At 40.9% G+C, this 19,037-nt stretch overlaps 1 protein-coding gene across 1 annotated transcript; it reads left to right on the top strand.

The window, feature by feature from the left end:
- The first annotated feature begins 2,857 nt into the window (after window positions 1-2,857).
- LOC111646682 (sodium/potassium-transporting ATPase subunit beta-3-like) lies at window positions 2,858-11,868 on the top strand. The gene is made up of 7 exons (XM_023396239.2): window positions 2,858-3,235; window positions 6,757-6,885; window positions 7,239-7,337; window positions 7,543-7,730; window positions 8,185-8,235; window positions 8,894-8,980; window positions 10,252-11,868. The coding sequence occupies exons 1-7, from the start codon at window positions 3,007-3,009 to the stop codon at window positions 10,417-10,419; spliced, it is 951 nt and encodes a 316-aa protein (XP_023252007.1). The 5' UTR covers window positions 2,858-3,006; the 3' UTR covers window positions 10,420-11,868.
- Window positions 11,869-19,037: the final 7,169 nt, after the last annotated feature.

The following is a 19,037-nucleotide window of genomic DNA, read 5'->3' as shown; positions in this document are numbered from 1 at the left end:
GGACAACCCAAACAAAACCTGCAAAGGCAACTGCTGTTTGCTCTTTGAGGAATCTTCAGCGCAAAGCTCCATACGTGCTTCTGCTGCAGCCAGTCGAGCTGCGTTCCTCTGCCGAGCCACTGTGATCGAGCCGACAACATTCACACTCCAGTTGGTGCTCCGGCTAACATTACCTCCTTTGCCTTTGCTCCAGCCAACATTTGTCAGTCTGCCTGTTCTGTCGCTCCAGAAAATGATAGCAGTACAACCTCTGCCGCCCCAACTAATTACTCCTCTACCTCCATACACTCCTCCATTCTTCCAGCTACAAACTCTGCTTCTTCCACAAGCCTGGCAGAAGTCCACTGCTCCAGTAAATGGTAAATGGATTTGCACTTACATAGCGCTTTTCTAGTTTTACTCACCACTCAAAGTGCTTTACACATACTTGCCACATTCACCCATTCACACACACATTCATACATCACAGTCACACACTGATGGAACAGCCGTCAAGGGCAAAGTGGGGTTCAGTATTTTGCCCAAGGACACTTCGACACGTGGACTGGAGGAGCTGGGGATCGAACCACCAACCTAATTAGTGGATGACCCACACTACCTCCTGAGCCACAGCTGCCCCAAACACTCCAGTGAGTGTTGTGGGGATCTGACTAAGTCTAACCAACCAGATGACCCAGCTATTATGAAGCGCCGAAACGTTGCAGCTGTTTCCAGGTCTCAGGTACAGGCCACCTTGGTAATCTTATATGTTGTTCATGTTCTTGGAGGGTCCTGGAGAAAAAGAGAATGTCATATAGATACACAAACACAAACCTGTCTAGCATATCTTGAGCACGTCATTCACCCGGTTCTGGAATACAGCGGGTGCATTGGTGAGGCTGAAGGGCATGAATATGTATTTGAAGTGGTCCAGAGGTGTGTTGAAGGCGGACCAGGTTTTTGGCTGCTTCAGTGGAATATGTGTGTGGTTGTGTATCAAAAAACTAATGACGACTGGATGAGAAAGCACCTGCAAGACCCCAACTCCCCGGGTTATCATTCAGGAGTGGGAATGTGGGGTTCCCGAGCCTGGAGGACAGGGGCTGCAGGTGGCATTGGGTGTGGTTGTTCCTCCGCTGATGGTCCAGCTGCTGCGGCTAAGGGGTTGTAGTGCAGCGGCTCGGCCCAGTACAGCAACGGTGTTTCGGAAAACTGTATAAAAAAGACAAAACAAACTGCTTTGACATAACATCATAAGTGACTTGGACACTAGATTCCACACCAATGCAAAAAGTGAAGAAGAATTTTGTGCTGTTCTGAAAGTTGGGCAGGTTTGTGAGGATAAAGTCCCTTCTGTATGCCAACCACTGATCCTGAAGTATTCTTACACAGCTCTTACACCTGAGAAAATGAAGTAGGACACCTGAACACTGTATAATATGTTGCCACTTTCCCCTTAACTTGTCTCCTCTTGGTTTCTTCAATGCAGTTTGTAAGATCCAGCTCCAAAGCATTTTGGAGAAATGTGCACTACTTTACATACTGTATATTTTGCACACTGCCTGTGACTGATGCTGGTGAGAACTTTCAGTAAGATAAAGCAAAGCAAGTTCCATTTCTACCTGTAAAATGGCTATTGGATCACTACACACATGATGCCCACAGGCTTATTTCTAGTTGGTGTGTATACTTGGTTCAAAGATTTGCAGCTGATTTTACTCCTTTGTTATATCATTTTATAGATGATAATGTCATTTTATTTTAATTGAACAAATGAATGTATATTTAAGTTATATGTAAGTTATTTATCAATGTTAAGACAATTTTACCATTCAACCTTTAATTCTGTAAAATGGCCTTAGCACATTTCTTATGGAGGATACCATCAAATAGTGAATTTTATTATGTGCAGAATGTTGGATGTATGTCTGTGTTACATTTTCAGGGTTCACATAGCCTGCGGAGGTGGGGCCCAATGTAATATCTTTTCATGGGCCCCAAAATCACTTGTGGTACCTCGGGCCGCATCCAACCAGAGTCCAGCTCAGAAATATTGGAGGTTTTCATCATGTTTCACTCGGACTTCATGTTCTCACACTTCCAGGGGAGTCCATGCTCTCAGTGACCCCCTCCAGGTTTCTCTGTTATTGTCCATGGGACTGGACCTGAAGTGGTGTTCTCTCCAGGACTCTACCCTAAGATTCTTCCTGCCTTTAGTACAGAGATGACCCTCTGTTTTTACTCAGGTGGTTGCTCATATGTTTCCTCTCCTCCTTCCTTGTTTCCTGTCCTCCTCATGTACCTTCTTCTCCCCTTGTGTGTGTGACATCAGCACGTCCTATATTTATCCAATGACATGTCTTCATTGTAGTCATGTGATGTGCTGTGAGCTGTAGTGCAGTTACATAATTCAAGATTTAGTTTGATGTGAAATTATATTGGAGCAGCTTTGGAACAGCTGTTTATTCTTTTATTCTCTGTAAATATAAATGTGTGTGTGTGTGTGTGTGTGTGTGTGTGGTGTGTGTGTGTGTGTATTTATCTATATTTAGATATATCTAAATATTGTATACACACACACACACACACACACTTGTAATAAACTTGATAAATGTATAAAGCAGACTGTGTGGAGCTGTTTAGATTCTGTGTTTATGTTCAGTGAAACATATGATCTGAATATTTCAGCGTTATGGCAACGTTATTATAGAATCAACATAGTGTCATTCTAACGTGAGAACTGGGTTCTAACAGTAGACCCCCAGCCCCTCACCCCCGGGCCGTGTACTGCGCATGCGCCTCGTTCTGCAGCAGTCCGTGTGTGTGTGTGTGAGTGCGTGCATGTGTGTGTGTGTGTGTGTGTGTGAGTGTGTGTGTGTGTGTGTGTGTGTGTGTGTGTGTGTACGTGTGTATTTGTGTTCAGCCAAACAGCTCACCAAGGCTCACTTATCCGACGGATCGGTTTAACCCGGCTTTTAGCCCGCTCCGCGTTGATTAGCCCGGATCTGTTCAAACCCCTGCGCCAGCATGTCGTCCAGTCCGCAGGACCAGAACCAGGAGCCGAACCAGGAGCAGGAAGAGGAGAGGAAAGAGGAGGCGAAAGCTGAGAAGACAGAGGTTAAAAGTGAGGAAACGAATGAGGAGCAAAATAAGGAAAGGAAAAAGGAAAGCAAGAAGGAGAAGAAGGAACCCTGGAATTATTGTATCTACAACCCTACCACCGGAGAGTTCCTGGGCCGGACCGCCAGCAGCTGGGGTAAGACAGGCGGCCTGGAGACAGGCTGCGAGTCCGCTATAAACGGTCCGGGAGCTCTGAGACACACGAATCTGTCTGTCTGTGTATTATTATCACAGTACATAACAGTACATCATAGAAAATATATAGTACATAACAGAATATTAAAGTACATCACAGTACATAACAGAATATCACAGAATATTACAGTACATAACAGAATATTACAGTACATCAAAGAATATTTGAGTATACCATAGTACATCACACTATATGACAGTATCACAGAATATTACAGTGCATCACAGTACATCACAGAATATTGCAGTATATCCCAGTACATGGCAGAATCGCATCATAGAATATAACAGTATACCACAGTAGAGATAGATAGATAGATAGATAGATAGATAGATAGATAGATAGATAAATAGATACTTTATTTATCCCCTAGGAGAAATTCATGTGTCCATTAGCTCATTGTTGATAATAATAATAATGATAATAATAATAACAATAACAATAATAAAAAGTAAATAATAAATAAACAATAATAATTAGATTAGTCCACTTCCTTTGGCTGAGGTGTTCTACAGCCTGATGGCAGCGGGAACAAAGGATCTCCTGAACCTCTCTGTTCTGCAGCGCCGTGAGATGAGATGTTTGCTTCTGTAGCTGCTTCTCTGTCCTGCCAGAATGTTGTGGAGAGGATGGTTGGTATTGTCTAAGATGGCCTCCATCTTACATTGCATGCATCGCTCCACAACAGTCCTGAGTGAGTCCAGTCTCCTGCCAAGTACAGACCCAGTCTTTTTTACCAGCTTGTCCAGTCTCTTTGTGTTCATGTCGGACATGCTGCTGCCCCAGCAGACTGCAGCATTAAAGAGTAAACTGGCCACCACTGACTGATAAAACATGTGCAGAATTTAACTGCAGCTGTCAAAGGACCTGAGCTTTGTGAGGAAAAAGAGCCGGCTCCGCCCCTTCAAGTAGATGGCATCTGTGTTCAGGGACCAGTTCAGTTTACTGTCCAGGTGCACACCTACGTATTTATAAGTGTGCACCACCTCAATGTCCTTCCCTCGAATGTTGACTGGCTGAAGGGTGGGCCTAGACCTCCCAAAGTCCATGACCATCTCCTTGGTATTGGAGGTGTTTAGAAGGAGGCAGTTCTTGTCGCTCCATTCACTGAAGGCCATCATCAGATCCCGGTACTCCTCTTCCTGCCCATTCCTGATACGTGCCACAATAGCTGTGTCATCCGAGTATTTCTGGATGTGGCAGGACTCAGAGTTGTATTTAAAGTCGGCCGTATACAGGTGAACAGGAACAGAGCCAGAACAGTCCCCTGTGGAGCCCCAGTGCTGCTCATCACTGTCCCTGAGACATAGTTACCCAGCGAACTGTGGTCGTCTTGTCAGGTAATCCAAGATCCAGGACGTGAAGCAGGGATCCACGAAAAGCTGCTTCATGGTCGGTCTTCCCGGTGTGATCGGTTTAACACACGTAAAAAAAATCATTAGACCATCACAAGATGAGGAGGCATTTGTAAAACAGGAAAACAAAATCACACCATCAACACACAGGTTGTATTTGATGCCGCCTGTACAGTTATAGACATTGTTGTACAGTGTCCAGGATCTAGGCAACACGTAATTCATGGATTTTAATAGAGAGTGTCCTGAGGCAGCTGTTTGAAAGCCTCATATTCCAGCTGGATGTCACTTGGTGGGGTTAGTGGATATCTTCTCACACCTAAACCCACAGCTGGGACTACATCTACATTACAACAGGTAAAGTTACAACAGACTGTGAGAATAGGCTTATAGGCTGCCGGTTAGCTTTAGTTAGATTGTCTATGAGATGTGAGTTTTTTTGTTGCTTTGAGAGAGAATTGAAGGTAAGTTTTCATTGTAAAATTAAATTCTCCAGGGTCGACACAAACATTATCATACAGATGCATTTTGGAGAATGCACTACTTTTGTAAACAGCACCGAATCCCTTATTATTTGATTTGTATTCATTTATTTCTGAGGGTTTTTTTTAATATTATTATTACTGTGGGATTGGTTGCGCATGTGTTTTCACCGGCACAGACCGTTCTTTCATCAAACCAATCTCTGTGCTTCCTGCAAGTGAGCTCGTCCATGAAAATTGATGTCAGCCACAGCAATGAAGTCGCACTCTTAGCTCAGGAGTTTTTGCTTTTCCTGTTGTGAATAGGACTTAAAAGAAAACTTTTAGTTACAAACTTTTAGTGTTACTTAGGAGTAGTCTTAGTGGTAAGATAAAATGCTTTGTGAATACGGGCCCTGATCAGCTTCTACTTGGAAACCTTGTGGAGGGGGACACCCAGAACACTGTAGGATTATATATCCCATCAGAGATACAGATGTTGGGACTTCTTTGATTAGTCTTCTGCCACCACAAATCACACCTCAATATCTGATCATGGAACAGGGTTTTTCCTACGCCTCTGTCAAATTTCGTGCTGCCTCCGCCTCCCGACAAAATTGTAGTACTTGTTTTCTCGGTACTCGTGGATTTGACGTTTGTAACTGCAATTGCGGCTGTACCCCACTAAGGCAATATATTGGCGCTGTATCGTAATCTGTGCATCAGGCAGAGCCATCCAAAACTTCCAAAAAAGAATACGAACGCGCTGGATTTTCTGCCTGCGGAAGGAGGCGGTGGCCTGATTTTTAATAGGGTTGCCATCCGTCCTGTATAATACTGGATCGTCCCGTATTTGAAAATAAAATGCTGCGTCCTGCCTCCAACTCCCAAAAAAATTATAGTACTTGTTTTCTCGGTATTCGGTGGATTTGAATTAATACGGGATGCACTTTGTCCCGTGTTTTCGTTCATATTATGTCCTCAAAGTGCTCTGAATAATGTAATGTCAAGTAAACCCAAACCAGTTGCCACCTTTTTTCACATTCAAGGTGGCAACCCTACAGATGAATGTTATCTTTTTTACATCCAAGCACACCCAGCTTCTTGAAAAGTTTCCCTAAATTAACGTTACATCCCATCATATATGGGTTTTTTTTTTGCAGAAATGTCTCAAATCACAGCTTATTTTAAAAAGAGAGTTCGCGAGGAGCAGAATCACGAGGACAGGTGAAACAGTGCAGAGTACAGACATCATTAGTTCTAATATGGGAAAAAATGGTAATTCATGTTACTGACGAGATACGGTTAATTTGTCAGGACTGAAAGTAGGCTTAATTCTCAGATCTCAGAAGATCTCTGCAGTATATATATACCATGCCCCATGTGAGAGGGTACACTGCCACATTTTTGTTACAGTCATCATGATTGAACGTGAAAAAGAAGCAAACGTTTGTATAGAACACATTTACATGTATTAAATAAAATAAAGAAAACAGAGTCATGTGGGATTAGTCTGATCTGCAGCGACTGATCTGATTTGACGGGATCACTCAGTTCCTGAAACACAGAATAAAAAACACTGCACAACAATGTTTGTTTCCTGTGTTGTGTTTAAATAAAGTAATGTTTGAATTGTCTCCTCCAGGTCTCATCCTCCTCTTCTACCTCATCTTTTATGGGTTTTTGGCTGGAATGTTTTCTCTCACCATGTGGGTGATGTTAAAGACTCTGGACGAAAACATCCCCCGACATCAGGATCGAGTGGCCAATCCAGGTGAGTTAACGTTTAACCACAATTCTTGGTTACTTCACATCCATAAAGATGATTTAGATGTTTTTCAGATTTGAGTTGAAAGAGAGGCTTTGACGATAATTAAATGGAATTCATTCAGAAATAAATGATAAAATCACAGTGAGGACACCGACTGGACAGGTGTATAACACTCTGAGAACACCCGATGGGCAGGTGTTAATCAAGTTGAGGACACCTGCTGGACAGAACTGAAGCAGTTGTCGCCGGTTGTGTTTTCACTCTGCTGTTCAGGTCATTTTCCGTTTCAGAGTCGCAGTCATTCTGTTTTCTGTGTTTGATTACTGATTATAGATTGTTTTTTTTGTTTTTTGCAGGTTTGGTGATTCGTCCTCACGCAGCTGAAATCTCATTCAACCGCAGCAACCCAACAAACTACAACCATTACGTCGAACAACTGCACAACGTCCTGCAGCGTGAGTATGAGCGCACACATCACTTTGTCTTTGTGTTAATCAATGCTGGATTTTCAAAGGTGTGGTCTGCCCCCAGCACACGTGCTGATTGGCTTCCTCTTCTTCAGACTGTCACCTTAACAATAAAGGTCCAGTTTTGTGTGGACAAGGAACTGATGTCTCCTCAAACATAAAAACTAATTATTATGATGTTGTTTATTTTCAGAATATAACGACAGTGTTCAGGAGCGTAATGACTTGTGTCTGGTGGGTGAATACACTGAACAGGATGATGAGCAGATAAAGAAAGTTTGTCAGTTCAAACGTAGTACACTGCGTCAGTGCTCCGGTCTGCCCGACACCAGCTTTGGATACGCTGAAGGGAAACCCTGCATCATTATCAAGATGAACCGGGTCAGCAAAAACATTTTTCATTTTCACTCTTATTGTTTGACAAGCTACAAAAGTAGTTGTGCTAATATTTGTTTATGATAAACTGACATGGAATGAATGATGATGAATAGGTAGAGGTGACAAACATTACAATATTGCCTTAATTTTTTTAAACCTGTCAGTTCTGGCTAAGGCTTATATCATTTCTCATATCATGCTAATTGAACTACGATCAGCTGTGTGTTACTGTAATACATTTTGAAATGACTCTAGTCAGAGTCAAGATCACTCACCTGAAGGCATGACAGTTTCTATGGTTACTATCAGGTTGATATACCTAGAGCTCTGAATGTTAGACACTTTGTCAGTTAGGTTTTATTTTATTTGAATTTCACTATGAATAATTATGAATGAAATATATATAATGTATATTATGAAATGACAATAAATAAAAGCAACAGCTGTTTGTCTGCAGGTCATTGGACTGAAACCACGAGGAGATCCCTACATCAACTGTACTGCCAAGGTAACACACATATTGTACATACACAAACACATTATACACACATTAAAACACACGCTTTTATCCCAGTTATCCAATTGTCCCATATTGCCCCTGTGAAGCTGAATGACCAACAAACCTAAATACACCGTTTTTTATGAGCCGCTCGGTAACCAATCAGACACTGAGAAATGCTTTAGTTCTTGTCAAGCTGGCAATAAAAATCCAAACATTGAATGCACAAAGAGAAAAATACAATAATGACATGTTTTAGAACAGTTTAGATCAGTGGTAATATTCGTAGTAGTTTTTAAATGTAAAAATATTTCTGTTGGTTACAGATATAACCCTCTGATGATATCTGTAACACATCACAGGGTGTACATAAATATACATATAAATTTAATGCTCTAACCTGGAATTCTGTGTTTTGACCCACATCACGAGCTTTCCCTAACCAAGTGGTTTTTGTGCCTAAACCTAACCATTTTAACCCAAACAACAATGGAAGGACTGAAACTGAACGCAATTTGGGTAAAGATGTGTTATTTGATCGATGAGATTGGATTGAGTTAGTAGATAGTTTGATGTGAAATTTATTCTCGTTCTCCTCATTATGTTAATTGTTAATGTATCATTATCATTTTGTTTAAATAATATAATTTCTACCTGTCTCTGATAGAGAGACAGTGTGTTACAGATGCAGTACTTCCCATCTGAAGGTCGGCTGGATAAAATGTTTTTTCCGTACTATGGCAAGAAAGCGCATGTGAGTAAAGACTGTGTGATTAGTTTACTATAAACTATATTGTTTTTACTTTGGTGTATTATCATTATTATTATTATTATTATGTGATATCTGTAAGTGATTAGATTCTCACTGTTTAATGTGTGACTAATGTGCAAGTCCTTCACATTTGCAGTTAGAAACATGGTTCTAACATTGACATAAAATCATCATTAATACCTGAAAAGCAGCTGTTTATTGGCGAAATGCATAGTCAAAAGTTGATGGCATAGCGCCACCCCTAGACAGTTTTTGATGTTTTCTTTGAGTAATACTTTAACACCTATATTTGTATTTGATGTTCTTGTCCCTTCCTTCGACTACACTAGCATCCTTTGTTACACATCAGTCGTCAGCAGGGACAGCAGCAGATATTCTTCTGCTGAATCAACTCAAATTCATGTGACCTGGAATGAGCTAAAAACATGAAACTAAGCACGATAACTTTAAATGATGAACATGTGCTTCCCAAGAAAGATGAACCCAATTGGTCAGATGGTGGCAGGGTAATTAAGGCCTGAAAATGCAATTATGGATAGGCCACGCCCCTCACACCTCAAGCTTGTTGATGTCTTATTTGGTTTTTAAGATATTGACCAATGACCTTCAAAGGGGCGTGGCTCAGCACATACATTGACCAAAATCAACAACTGTTGGGCAGATCATTACAAAAACATGCAGGATGTGTCCTGTGTGGGATAAATAAAGTTAATGTAATCTAATCTAATCTAATGTATAAAAGTTTTGCACAAGGACAAATTAAATGGTAAAACTGACACTTCATGGAGAGCTCACTTAGGTCTGAGTGGCAGTGTTGGACCTGAATGGAGAATTCTGTGTAAACTTCCACTGATCAAAACAGCTGCTGACCTGCAGAGGAGGGTCTTACACAGTATCTGTTAATGCTTTTGTCATTGTTATCAACTCCTTGAACTTTGATGTGAATTCTGATGAAAGTTGATTACAACTTTTATGGCACCACAAACAATGTGGAAGAGTTCACAAGCACTTGGTGCCCTGAAAATGTTTTATGTTCCGTTGTAGAGAATGAACTGCTTTTTCGACATAAAACTATGTTTTTGTTTTTATTAATTTAATTTTATTTATTTATATCTTTCATTTTGTTTTTCTACAGAGTATTTAGAAAAGTATTTAGAAAACTCTGTTGTGAGCAAATGGAGACTTTGAATTGAATTCTCTCTCTCTCTCTCTCTCTCCATTTTAACCCTACCTCCCTCTCTCTGTCTTTACAGCCTGACTATGTGCAGCCTCTGGTCGCAGTCAAGTTGTTGTTAACAAAAGATGACTACAACGTCGAGCAGACAGTGGAGTGTAAAGTCGAGGGTACTGACCTGCGTAACAATGATGATCGAGACAAGTTTCAGGGCCGTGTCACTTTCCGTGTGATGGTGTCAGAGTAAACGGCCCTGCTGGTTACCATGGATACCACAAACTGGGTTTACACTGGAAAAGCTCCAGTTCAGGACAATTTTTAATCCAGACCTGATTTATTCTTGGATGTCTGAATGCGGTTCATCCTGTTCAGAGGACCACTGAGAGATACATATGGTTACACTGCCAGAACCCTTCATATTTTATCTTAACCGCAGTCCAGATCTTTTATTCAGTGGTCTAGATCTGCTCCAGTCAATGCAGATCAGGTCTGCTATGGAAGCATGTGAGCCATCTGTATAATGATGTGTTTTTTTTAAATGTATAAATGTGATGTAATAAATCAATGATATGATCCTAGTACAAGGTCACTTCAAAACATAAACAGTGAAATCACACAGAGGACCGAAAACCGAGTTCAGCTTTTCACTGGTTATTCTACAGTTTCAGTTGACATTCAGTTTGTCAGTAATCAGATTAATCACATTACTCAGCCTCCACCCTGAAACAGTCATGCCAGAGGACCTGCCTTTTACAATATTAATGACATTTACAGTACTGTACTGATAACGTGATTAAGTTGAGTTCTAAAGCAGAAATCTGGATTTGTGACCATACAAACATTTCAGTAGTGCTTCTCTGCGTGAGTAAACAGATCTATAATGATAGTAATCTAATTGCTGATCTGTATGTAAACCTTGTAGAATAAACAGAGTAATTTGGTTTATGCAAAGAATTAGCAAACAATTCAGTATAAACCTTTAATAGATAAATGATAATATGAAATCTCATGAATACAGAATGTTTCACCTGAATGCTAGGATTATAATTTCCTGTCTAAGACCGAAGCTTCAGTGTTAACATACCCCCCTCCATACACACACCTCCCCCGAAACTCGTGTGAGCAGAAATATTTGTGTCAGTTTTAGTTTTTCACAGTAAAAATGTTGAAATATAATTTATGAATTGAATTAGTTCCTCTCACTGTGTTTCCAACCAAATGTTGTACACTTTTTTATGTGATACCAGCGACTACTGTTGTGTTTTTATTGAACAAGATGACATGCAGACTTGCAGAGGTCCAATTAGTCTTTAGTACATCTGTTTTATCATCATGTCTCACTGCTGTTTCAACTTACCTTGATGTATTAGTTTCTATCCTGAATGAAAAAGAATGTGATGTGTCTATCTGCTAGAGGAAGAAAAACAAGAACCATGATAATGCAGCTACTGTGCTGCAAATAAAAGATCCAACAGTGTCATTTTTTATTGTAAAAATGTTTCTATCAGGTTTTATCACACTGTCTGTAGTTGTACTGTAACTTTGACTGCACAGCTATGGTGCCATAGGTGTGCCATAAAATTTAATAAATTTGTAAAAGAATAAGAAAATAAATGTGGAAATATAAACAGGAATGAATACAGAAATAAATGAATAAATGTGGAAATATAAAGAGAAATTAAAAAAAATGCTTTTACCTATTGCTCTTGCTTTTAATGTATTGCTTTTGCTTTTCCCACATTGCTTTTGCCTTTTCTATTCGAAGGAGAGGGCTCTGCCTGAAGATTGGCAGGCTGCAGTACAGTTACGCCGACTTCATGTTACACACAGCTGTGCCCCCCCCCCCCATGATGTCATAACCAAGACCTCCACATATTGTATTTCAGAGATATCTACTGACATGAGCATGCTAACCAAGTAGCCACATCCTGGACCATGTTGTAATACCACTTTATGACACTAGATGCTGTGTGAGACAGTGGAGCATCTGACACTTTATTTATCTCCTAGGACAAACCCATGTGTCCAGTAGCTCATTGGTAATAATAATAATAATAATAATAATAATAATAATAATAAAAGTTAATGATAAATAAACAACAATAATTAAATGAGTCCACTTCCTTTGGCTGAAGTATTGTATAGCCTGATGGCAGTGGGAACAAAGGATCTCCTGAACCTCTCTGTTCTGCAGTGCAGTGAAGTGAGACGTTTGCTGCAGCTGTAGCTGCTTCTCTGTCTTGCCAGAATGTTGTGGAGAGGGTGGTTGGTATTGTCCATGATACATTTTAAAGTCATAATGCAAAAGTTTTGTTTTTACTTTGTGATCTGAGAGGTGCACAGTAACAGTTTATTGAAGCAGGAGCAGCAGTGTCCTCTGCTGATTGCAAAGAGATGTGAAAAAGCTTACAGCACCTGGTATTCACAGGCAGTCTCCCTTCCAAGTACTAACCAGGCCCGATGGAGAGTTCCTGGATAGTAGTCCCAAATTCATTTATGTAGCCCAAAAGGAAGCTGAGATATATTGCATAGGTTCTGAGGTAAATATCCGCCACGTTACAATACTGCCATCTAAAAACACTCTGGATCCCTTATCCTCTTTGGAATTAACCGATACAAACAATCCATTACATCACTTTACTATTACTATTTGATGTCATATCTTTAGCCATGTATTTGTTTGATTAAGAATTGTTATCTTTGTGTTAGTCAATGTATTCTATGTGTACTATTAAGCCATGATAATAATGTTATTCCAGTTATTGTTCCTAGCAATAGCTATCGTGTACGCCATTATTAAAAAGGAATGGGCCATGGTGGGAGTAGGATATGCAACACTTGCACGTAAAACCAAATTGAATCAAACAAACTTAAGATTTATCATTGTAATTGAGAAATCACTACTTCTGATGTGAGATTGATCAAATTAATCCATAACTTTAATAAAGTTGTCCTCCTTGAGGATTGGTGCCCCCTTTTTAATGAGAGCGTATTTGAAATTGTGGTATTCATTCTACATATAATGGTGCCCCGTGTGAGGTGATTTCAAATCACCGTTCTCCACTACAAAGAAACCTGTTGAATGCTGAGAGTGGCCTCGCTCTCTGCCTTTTGATTCAATTGCATTTTGGCTTTGTTGCTTGGTACCTGTTGTGTGTGAGCATTTGAAACCTTGAAATTTTGCTCGCAAATCCTTGAAATAAGCTTAGTGTTAAACTGTGTGGTCAGATTTATAATAACGTGGACGAACATTGATTAGGCTAAATAGCGTTGAACAGAGTTATTGTGCTGACAGTAACTCCCCAGACCAGTGGTGGTGGTAGCGTACCTAAGCATACACCTGTCAACAATAGTGATAGTCTTTCAACTGGTTTTGTCCCAGGGACCACCATTATAACCAAGAAGCAACTCAGGGACCACTGCTTTGGTGGATGTTTGTTTTATTTTGCACCAAGCTTAAAATTAAGGAGGATAGACCTATACAGGCTATTTATTTGCATCAGTGTATGTCTATTTATTTGCACCTTGTGCTAAAAAGAAAAACAGACAAGTAGTAATGAACGGAAATAATATGTGGGAAGCCAAGAGGGCTTATAATATTACAAAGTTCACTCTCACTCTGTTGGACAAGGGCTGAGTTTATAGTTTTCTTACCCATCTGTGGGATTTCTGGGCATGGTGAGTTGCACACAGTCTGTCTATTCGTGGCAATATGGTGGATAGGCACAGTCTCATGTCACTTTCAGGCTTCAATCTTGACCTGTACTTGTTCTTCAGGTAGGCCAGTGTGGAAAATCCACTCTCACAAAGATAAGTAGTTGCAAAAGGTAACAGAGAGTTAACTGCCTTTGCTGCAAGTGCTGGATATTCTGCCTGACAACCCAGCCCAGAACTTCACAAGGGGCTGTGTTTCATACATGTTCCTCTTGACAGAGTCTGTGGATATTTCAATCAGTTGATCCTCTTGTATAGCAGATAAGTTTGACCCTGCTGCTGCGTTATCACTGAATGGGAGCAGGATCCATTTGCTGTTACAGCGCCACTGATCAGATTCATCAAAGTACTTTTGGAATTGGAGCACAAGCTTCCTCAAATGGACACTAATAATGTCCTTAATATCAGTACTGTCAGAATATTCCTCAATTGATGGAAACATAGCCAGGTTACTCTCTTCTACTCTTTCTATCCATCACTTCACTTTTTTAGTGAATGCCTCCATTTTTTCATACATTTGTAAGACGTTTGCATTTCTGCCTTGCATGGAGCTGTTCAATTTGTTTAGCTCTGCAAAAATACCAGTGAGACATGCCAGTTTAGTAAGCCACTCAGTGTCACAAAAGTTATCAGCCAGTTCGTTGTGTTTGTACTCTCTTAAAAAGTCATGGATTTCACTGCGCAGTTCAAACACGCGCTCCAGCACAGAGCCGTGCGACAGCCAGCGCACCTCCTTCTCTTGGGGGGCTGGTTCTTCAGGGGGGGCGTCGGGTTCTTCAGTCTCCTCTGTGACTGTCGTTCCAGCGGAGGCTGCAGTCTCAGCCTGCCACCAGAGGGCCGCGGACCACCGGTTGACAATCCCTGGTCTAGAACAAGTATCGAAGCTAGAGCCAGTGAGCTTTGTGCTACTTGTCTGAGATTGCATGCGACAGTGTGATCATATGCTCATTGAAAAGGCCTGTTGGTGGATAATAGCTATTGTGTGTCCAAAGAGCCAGTTTTTAATCCGCCCTTAGTGTGGGTGGATTTGTCCTTGAGTCCCGGTGAATTCAGCCTGCCTCAGACCTTGACGGTAGCCTGTTAGTTTAGCTACTTAACAAGTCAGCAACTGTGACCTTCGCAGCAGAGGTTCTATAAGTAGGGAGATTTAAATGCGTTGGAGATTTAAAAGAAAAGAAAAATAAATACAGAGGTGATTTGAATAAGAAATGGTAATAAAATGCTTTCTTGTTTGGGGTCCCAGAACGGACCTGTGTTGAAGAAATTAAATAAATAGCCTTGGTTATGGAGCGTGACCCTAGCTCCGTGAAAAATCTTGTGATCCAAATTGTGAGAGAGTGCTTGATATAATTGATTTAACATCCCAAAATGAGACTTAGGTTGAAAATTTTGATATTGCAGCAACCTTTGCCCATTGGTGTGTGCTTGAGGCTTCATGATCTATTCTTTGAAAAGCTTAAAGTTTGTTGAGAAGTTGCTTACTTGGTGCTCTGTGCAAGACTAACCTTTTCTCACCTGAGCAGCTAAAGTCTTTTAGTAGGCGGTACTAACGCCGTCATTGCTGACGACACCCCTCTTCCTCCTCCTCTATTAGCCTGATTTACAAACCGACACAGATAGATATCTGGCGTCTACTGGTGGCCGATTTGGGTAACTGAGTTTGAGAGTTGTAATATTCAAACATGGATTGTGTGCATGAAACACATCATAATCTAGCACTTTAATGCAACCTTACACTATAAGTTGTTGTAAACAAAAACAACAATTTTATTATATCAAAGACTGCTATTAACCTGCCATGCTATTGACATAACCTGTACACTACTCTCACTTGAACTTTAGAGCTTAACACACCTGAAGTGAATAAAGCTAACTCTGTGCCTTATGTTACACTCTTATATCACCTAATGCTTAGTGACTTGTTGGTGTATGAACTCAATATAACCTTTAAAGTTAAGAAATAGTATAGATACACGCCTTTGTTTCACCTGGATTTGCTTTAGAATTCCTGTGTTTGCTTATATGCTTTCACGCTTTTGCATTGCTTTAAGTGGATTGCTTGTTTGAAATATCTTTATTTATTTATAGTTTCCATTAACTCAAAATCTTCCAGCTGAATATCACATCACATCAATTGGACTTTTGTTATCTAGTAAGATAATACTTCTAAGTTCACTAGATTTAGTTTCCCTTGTGATTCTCAGTTTCAATGTGCTGCCCTTTTTTCCGTTCTTCAGTTGGTACTACAGGGTGGACTCATCAATTGGAGGTTCCAATTTTGGGAGTTATTGTACCTGGATTTGGTTAATTTTGAGTTCTACCTATAAGGTGATCACTGTCCACCAGTGACAGCTTAACAGGGTGTTCCAATTTTAACACAACAACATTTAAGCTTCCCAACTTTGAGTTCTATCCCTTTGAGAGCCAATCGCTGTGGAGTTACTCACTGCTAAGGATTGCTTATTTTATGAGTGCACTGCTGAGACTGTAGTTTCAAGAGTGTTTTTTTCTGGTGACAGTTTCTCCTTTCCAGAGTGGCTCTTCCTGATGTCTGTGTATATCAGTCTGCATTGTTATCAGTTTGGACACTATAAGGTGAACCCCTTCAATTGGATGTTCCAATTTTGAAGGTTATTGTACCTGGACCTGGTCAATTTGGAGTTCTACTCACACCAAGAGGGTTCCAATTTTGACACAGTAACGTTGGTCTTTAACTATTCAATTTTAAATTCTATCCCTTTGAAGATTGATCACCCTAGAGTTACTCACTACTGAGGCTTGCTGATTGTAAGGCAAGGGAACTTCAGGACTTGCTCCCTCTGGTGGCTAAAATAATACCACAATAGTGTTTAAGTGGAATGACACATAGCCCCTATATATCTCAATGTACCAAAGAGCTCACAGCTGAACTTGATGCTTCAAACAAAAGAGAATGTGAGTTGAAACAAAAACCAAGAGTTAGAACAGTTGTTCCAAAAACACGAGCAGGAGTTAACTGAACTTCGCAACCGATTCAATGAGGTAGTAAAAAACGGGATGAATCACATGGTCTTCTTCAACAGGAAATGGAAGAAATAGATGACATGAAGGCCTATTCAGAACACCTGGAGGATGATCAAAAACAGATTCAACAGCTACAAGGGCAGCTACATGAAGTGGGAGACAGGGTCAAGGCAGCCCGCCAGCAACAGGAAAGCAAAGAGGCTGAACTTGTATCGGTTAAGAAAGAGCTATGGCATTCCTTTGAGATATGACGCATACAGCAAACATGCCTAGATGAAACATTTTGAGAGGAGAAAGATGATTTTTTTTCACCTCATGTGCCGAATCCTTTCCATATTGGCAAAGCCCTTCCAGAGCTGGCCACAACAATCCCTTCCCACAATGTCAGCTTCCTTCAATCACTCGTACTTCGGGTGTCTCATATCAAGACCTTAACTTGATTGCTCACAACTTGCCACGCTTTGAACCTACTCCTGGTGGTTCTCCGAACACCAGTAGCTACTTGAAGGACATTGACTTCTATCTGCTAAAGTTCCCAAATGCCATGGTCGATGACCAGATATACCCGATCAAGGTGACGTCTGGGTGTCATGTGTGTAGGTTCAGTGAACGACAGTAAGAACAAGTCAGAAGCTATTATGACCTGCTTTGCCAGGCATTAATGAGGGAATTCTCTGACACCCATCTCACAAACAGGTCTAACAGCTGCTATGACAGTCAAACAGGGGAGGCAAGAGTCTCCTCATCAATACTACCACCGCCTTCTTCTGGCTTACTTTTGTTGGGTCTGAGCTCTACCTCATGAGCTGGACACCAAATAGGTTGGATTTTGGTTTTTTATCAATTTATTGGCTATCATAAATTATAAGAAAATATGAATATTAAAAATATGAATATTAAATAATAACTTCAAAATGAATTAAAGTTCACGGGGCACCAGCCTAAACTAATAGGCAAAATAGCCAATATGGGTTTAGTCTCAATTTATTACCATTAATCTGGAACTCTGATTAAGCATTAGCTTACTAACTATAACCAAATTACCAAATCAACAGTAAGTTACAGTTGAAGGGTTGGAATTCTACCGAGTAGAGGTTGGCAATATTTACGCTTGTGCAACATTAAACACACCAGTAGTTATACTTAAAAGGCATTTATTTACAATGGAGCAGAGTAAAATACAATGTCTAATCTAGTATATACAGGTGTGTGTGTGTGTGTGTGTGTGTGTGTCTGTGTCTGTGGAGACACAAAGGCAAGATGGCTGACTCAAAGTGGTCACTGTGACCACATGACCTGAACAAAGAAGACTACACAAGATGGCCGCTGAGACCACCTAGTGTGTGTGAGAGGGAAGGTGTGAGTTTCTTTGTTAGCCTAGCTCATGTAATCTAAAGGTACCAGGTTAGAGGGGAAGGTTAGCTTCATGCAGGTTCTAGAACTGAGACGTACTGCTATGTGTGTGAACATATGAGTACTCGATTAACTGTATGACTGACCACCACCTAAGCAAACATTATAACAACAAGACATCAATCAACAAGTACATTAACAAAGTTAAGACTTCTGCTGCTTAGCTATGCTGTGCTATGCTGTGCTGTGCTGGGAAAGGTTAGGCCCAGTCAGTTAACGTTACCCAGTCCTTGGAACAAGCAAAGAGGTCCTTTCCAGTGTTGTTGTAAAGTCCAGTGAGTTGGGAGGTTTCCTGGTGGAGTAAAGTCCTGTCTGGCTGTGTTGCTTGCTGTTATCTCCTTTGTTCTCCCCACAGAGTTAGCTGTTCCATGCTAACTCTGCTACGACTCCTGTTACTTGGAAAATCAGCTACCCTTGTGTCGTAGCGGCTGATTCTGAGGAGGATTTGGTTCACTCACAGTTAATCCGAAGCAGGTCACTGTTGTTGAGGAGAAGAGTGTTTGCAGGCTGCTGTTAGCGGGCCGGCGAGAGAGAGCTGGTTTCTCAAGTAGCAGAGCTGACCTGGGCTGGGGCCTTGTTGCCCTTTGAAGAACTGAGAGGAGAGAGCTGGAGCTGCTCTCCAGAGCAAGCCAAGAAGGGAAGAGAGCGAGAAGGGGTCTAGAAGACTGGTTTTGTTTGGTGACACCCTTGGGGGTCACATGTCACACGCTGGCCCACACTGGCTGGCCAGTGGGG

This window comes from Seriola lalandi, unplaced genomic scaffold (genome assembly GCF_002814215.2).
Source record: "Seriola lalandi dorsalis isolate HSWRI2012SDOR001 ecotype SW California unplaced genomic scaffold, Sedor1 jcf7180002054974, whole genome shotgun sequence".
In the NCBI taxonomy this organism is placed as follows: Eukaryota; Metazoa; Chordata; class Actinopteri; order Carangiformes; family Carangidae; genus Seriola; species Seriola lalandi.
The sequence above is the reverse complement of the archived record's forward strand: the minus strand, read 5'-3'. Positions and strand labels throughout refer to the sequence as shown.